A 3,860-nucleotide genomic window follows, 5' to 3' on the forward strand; every position below is an offset into this window, starting at 1 on the left:
CCTCGCTAACAGCCGTCTGCCGGCCCTACAGTACGGCTCCTCGCTAACAGCCGTCTGCGGCCCTCACAGCACGGTTTCTCGCAGCGGTTGACGCCGCCCCCACCTGACTTGAAGTCGCCGGTGAGGTCGGTGACGCGGATGTCGGTGAGCGCCAGCTGCTTCTGGCACCACTTAAGCAGCATGTCCGGGTGGATGGGTTCCTTGCGACGCTTCTTGGCCGGCCGCCCCCGTCCTCGTCGGCGACCGTCAGCTGCTGCTGCAGCGCCTCCGGGCAGTCGGTGTCGACCAGCGCGCACACCTGGTACGGGCTCACCGACGTCCGGTTCAGATTCGGGTACCTGGCCGGCCCCGACGGCGTGAGGTTAGAGCAAGCGCTGCACAACTGCAGGCTGGTGCGCCCCGACGATGGGGGGGGGGGGGGGGGGGGAGGGGGAGGGGTGGCACGCTGACGTCAGCGACCCGTCAATGACCTTAGGTAGAGGTTCGAGCATCTGGGGGCATGGGTGGGTGCCGTAAGATAAAGGCAACACGTGAGGCGGGACTCGGACTGTGGCGTATGGCACTGGCGGTGGCGGACAGGCTGGTGATGCCGACTGATGTGGATGCACGATCGCTGATCAGCCGCAGGATGTTCAGCAACACCATTACATTAAGCAAAACCGTGGTGATACCAAGCAGGCCTCGTTGAGTTTGGTGAAGTCAATTGCACACCAGCAAAACTTGCTGCACAGTCCCTCTCTCTTGAACTTTACCGATCCCACATTTACCCGACCAACACCCCATTCTCCCCTTGTCGGAGAACTAGGTCTACTGCTACTCTTACTGTAGGTCCCAACCCAGGTCGCTCCTGACCCGCCCCCGCCGGTCGGGCCCGGTCCGGTCCGGTCCGGCCCGTCCCTGACACGCCCCGCCAATCCGGCCCGTCCCGTCCCTGACCCGCCCGCCGGTCCGGCCCGTCCCGTCCCTGACCCCCGCCCCCGCCGGTCGGGCCCGGCCCGGTCCGGTCCGGCCCGGCCCGTCCCTGACACGCCCCGCCGGTCCGGCCCGGCCCGTCCCTGACCCGTCCCCGCCGGTCCGGCCCGGCCCGTCCCTGACCCGCCCCGCAAGTCCGGCCCGTTCCGTCTCGTCCCTGACCGCCCCCACCGGTCCGGCCCGGTCCGTCCCTGACGCGCCCCGCCCGTCCGGCCCGTTCCGTCCCTGACCCGCCCGCCGGTCCGGCCCGGCCCGGCCCGTCCGTCCCGTCCCGTCCCGTCCCGTCCCGTCCTGACCCGCCCCCGCCGGTTCCGCCCGTTCCGTCCCTGACACGCCCCGCCCGTCCGGCCCGTTCCGTCCCTGACCCGCCCGCCGGTCCGGCCCGTCCCGTCCCGTCCCTGACCCGCCCCCGCCGGTCCGGCCCGTCCCGTCCCTGACACGCCCCGCCCGTCCGGCCCGTTCCGTCCCTGACCCGCCCACCGGTCCGGCCCGTCCCGTCCCGTCCCGTCCCTGACTCGCCCCCGCCGGTCCAGCCCGTCCCGTCCCTGACACGCCCCGCCAGTCCGGTCCATTCCGTCCCTGACCCCTGCCCCCGCCGGTCGAGCCCGGTGCTAACCTGGTGCGCGGGTCGAGGGTGTAGCCGCCGTACTCGCAGCTGAGGTTGCGCGGCGTCGTCTGCGCCAGCTGCCGGTAGATGGACTCGCGCTCGGCCAGACACTCGAGCGTCGTGACGCGCGGGTTAGCCCAGGCACGCATCTGCCAGGCCGCGTCGAAGCAGGACAGGAAGCCGCGGGCGCAGCCACTGCCCGTCGGCCAGAACGGCTGCCCAGAGGAGGGGGAGAGATTGTCACACGGACTTCAGGCGCATCCATGGACGCTGGGTGGTGGTTTTCAAACAACGTACCAGCCGGCTTCGAACACATGTGCTATGGGATACATTAGTTGAGAAATTACGCGACACTTCAAGTCCCAATACGACAATCCGTTTCTAACGAAGGCCTATCCCTTTTAACCAAACCAGTGCCAGTCAACATTGTGGGCCGTACTCGCCAATAGTCAAACTGATGTCTACAAACACACAAAAACGGGTCAACAATCCAGCACAGCAGCAGCTGATGAAGCGGCGCCTCTCAGCGCCACCAGCCGCGTCGCTCACCTCGTGCAGGCTGTCGCCGACCAGCTGCAGCAACAGCCTGTGGCCGCACCGCTCGATCACCTTGCCGGCGTTCAGCGAGGCATACATGCAGGTGAAGTCGAACATGGCCACGTCTTCGCGGCCGTAGTGGTTGAGCGCGAACGGCAGCTGCGGCAGCCGGTGGTCGGTGGAGAAGTCGGCCGCCTCGCGCGCGTACTGCATCAGCTTCTCCTGTTCACGTTGTCCGGCGACAACAGCCGGTTCGTGTCCACGAAGTCCTGCCGGCGGAGCGGTGGCGGCCGGTGAACGATGAAACGAGAACCGGGGGCTCCATTGGACGAGGGTGTTGCGGAGCGGAGAGGTCGACGACATAAAGGTTTGATGATGCAAGGGTCCGATAGTTAGAAGACCCAGCGGTTCGCTAGTTATACGGTTCGGTGCACTGGTTCGATATCATAGGGAAGAGATGTCAAGTGTCAGAGGCCTCAGAATGCCGGAAAGGTCACGTGTCCTTAGGAATGAAGTCACGTCAACTGGGTGTAACTAAAGGGATAGCGTGGCAAACGGCACCGGCTATGGTGGTGGCGACGAGAGGGGGAGGGTGGGGGCACTGAGCGCATCAAAAGCATCCGATATCATGAGGTCAGCAGCCCAGAAATTTCTCCGGCCGAACGCCATCAGTCTTCCAAGTTTAGGGCACGGATTCATTGACAATGACGAAATGATGAGCTGGCAGGCATAGCTAGATTGTGTGAGAGCAGGATTAGGTGTCCCGATAAAACAGGCAAGCCCATTAAGATGTGGAATGGTAAAAAGCGAAAGGAAAAAGGAGCACATCGACAAGGGTGCACCAAGTGTTCTAGTGCGTAACTGTTTCATACGTGCTCGTTCCTAATGACTTTGAACCTCCTCACAAAAGAGTTAACTTCATCCGAATACAACCTGGACCCTGGACTAACCGGGTTTAGAAACCCGACAAATCAACCCCAAGCAGAAGCCGGACGGAAACGCACTCCCTTATCATGTCCCGCGTCTAAAAATACCCTCTCCGCCCGGGCCTCGTCACAGCCCGCGGCCGTGACGTGGGCGGCGCGCTGCCAGGCCGGCGGCGATCAGGGGGGCCCGGGCCCGTCACTGGCCGACAGAGGGACGCGAGCCGGTGATCCAGTCCGGCCAGCACCCGACTCCGGCCGGCCAGTATCCGCTCCCGTTCGGTCAGCACCCGCTCCCGGCTGACCAGCACCCGCTCCCGGCCGGCCAGCATCCGCTCCCGGCCGGCCAGCACCCGCCCCCGTCCGGCCAGCATCGGCTCCCGACCGGCCAGCATCGGCTCCCGGCCGGCCAGCACCCGCTCCCGGCTGGCCAGCACCCGCTCCCGGCCGGCCAGCATACGACCCGGCCGGCCAGCACCCGACCCCGGCCGGCCAGCACCCGCTCCCGGCCAGCCAGCACCCGACCCCGATCGGCCAGCATCCGACCCCGGCCGACCAGCATCCGATCCCGGCCGGCCAGCACCCAACCCCTACCCGGCCAGCACCCGCTCCCGGCCGGCCAGCACGCGACCCCGGCCGGCCAGCATCCGACCTCGGCCCGGCCAGCACCCGACCCACCCGACCCCGGCCGGTCTCTGCTTCCGTGCGTCACCAGCCGCGCACACGCGCACGCGTGCCGCTGCGGCGACAGCTGATAACACAGCCGGGCACGGCGGCCGCTCTGAAAACTAGAGCCGTCCGAGCGGCGGTCCGGACGGCGC

General features: G+C 66.7%; 1 protein-coding gene across 1 annotated transcript in view; it reads right to left on the reverse strand.

Moving 5' to 3' along the window:
- Window positions 1–220: 220 nt before the first annotated feature.
- LOC119108072 (uncharacterized) overlaps window positions 221–3,860 on the reverse strand; it is a gene marked incomplete at its 3' end in the record, with an annotated part of 16,065 nt that continues 12,425 nt past the window's right edge. The window contains exons 7-9 of the mRNA XM_037231652.1: window positions 2,129–2,338; window positions 1,589–1,794; window positions 221–338 (exon numbers count right to left, since the gene is read on the reverse strand). Coding sequence (XP_037087547.1) covers window positions 221–338; window positions 1,589–1,794; window positions 2,129–2,338 — 534 coding nt within the window. The remainder of the gene's footprint in view (window positions 339–1,588; window positions 1,795–2,128; window positions 2,339–3,860) is intronic.

This window comes from Pollicipes pollicipes, unplaced genomic scaffold (assembly GCF_011947565.3).
Source record: "Pollicipes pollicipes isolate AB1234 unplaced genomic scaffold, Ppol_2.1 Scaffold_6686;HRSCAF=7923_pilon_pilon_pilon, whole genome shotgun sequence".
NCBI classification, from domain to species: Eukaryota; Metazoa; Arthropoda; class Thecostraca; order Pollicipedomorpha; family Pollicipedidae; genus Pollicipes; species Pollicipes pollicipes.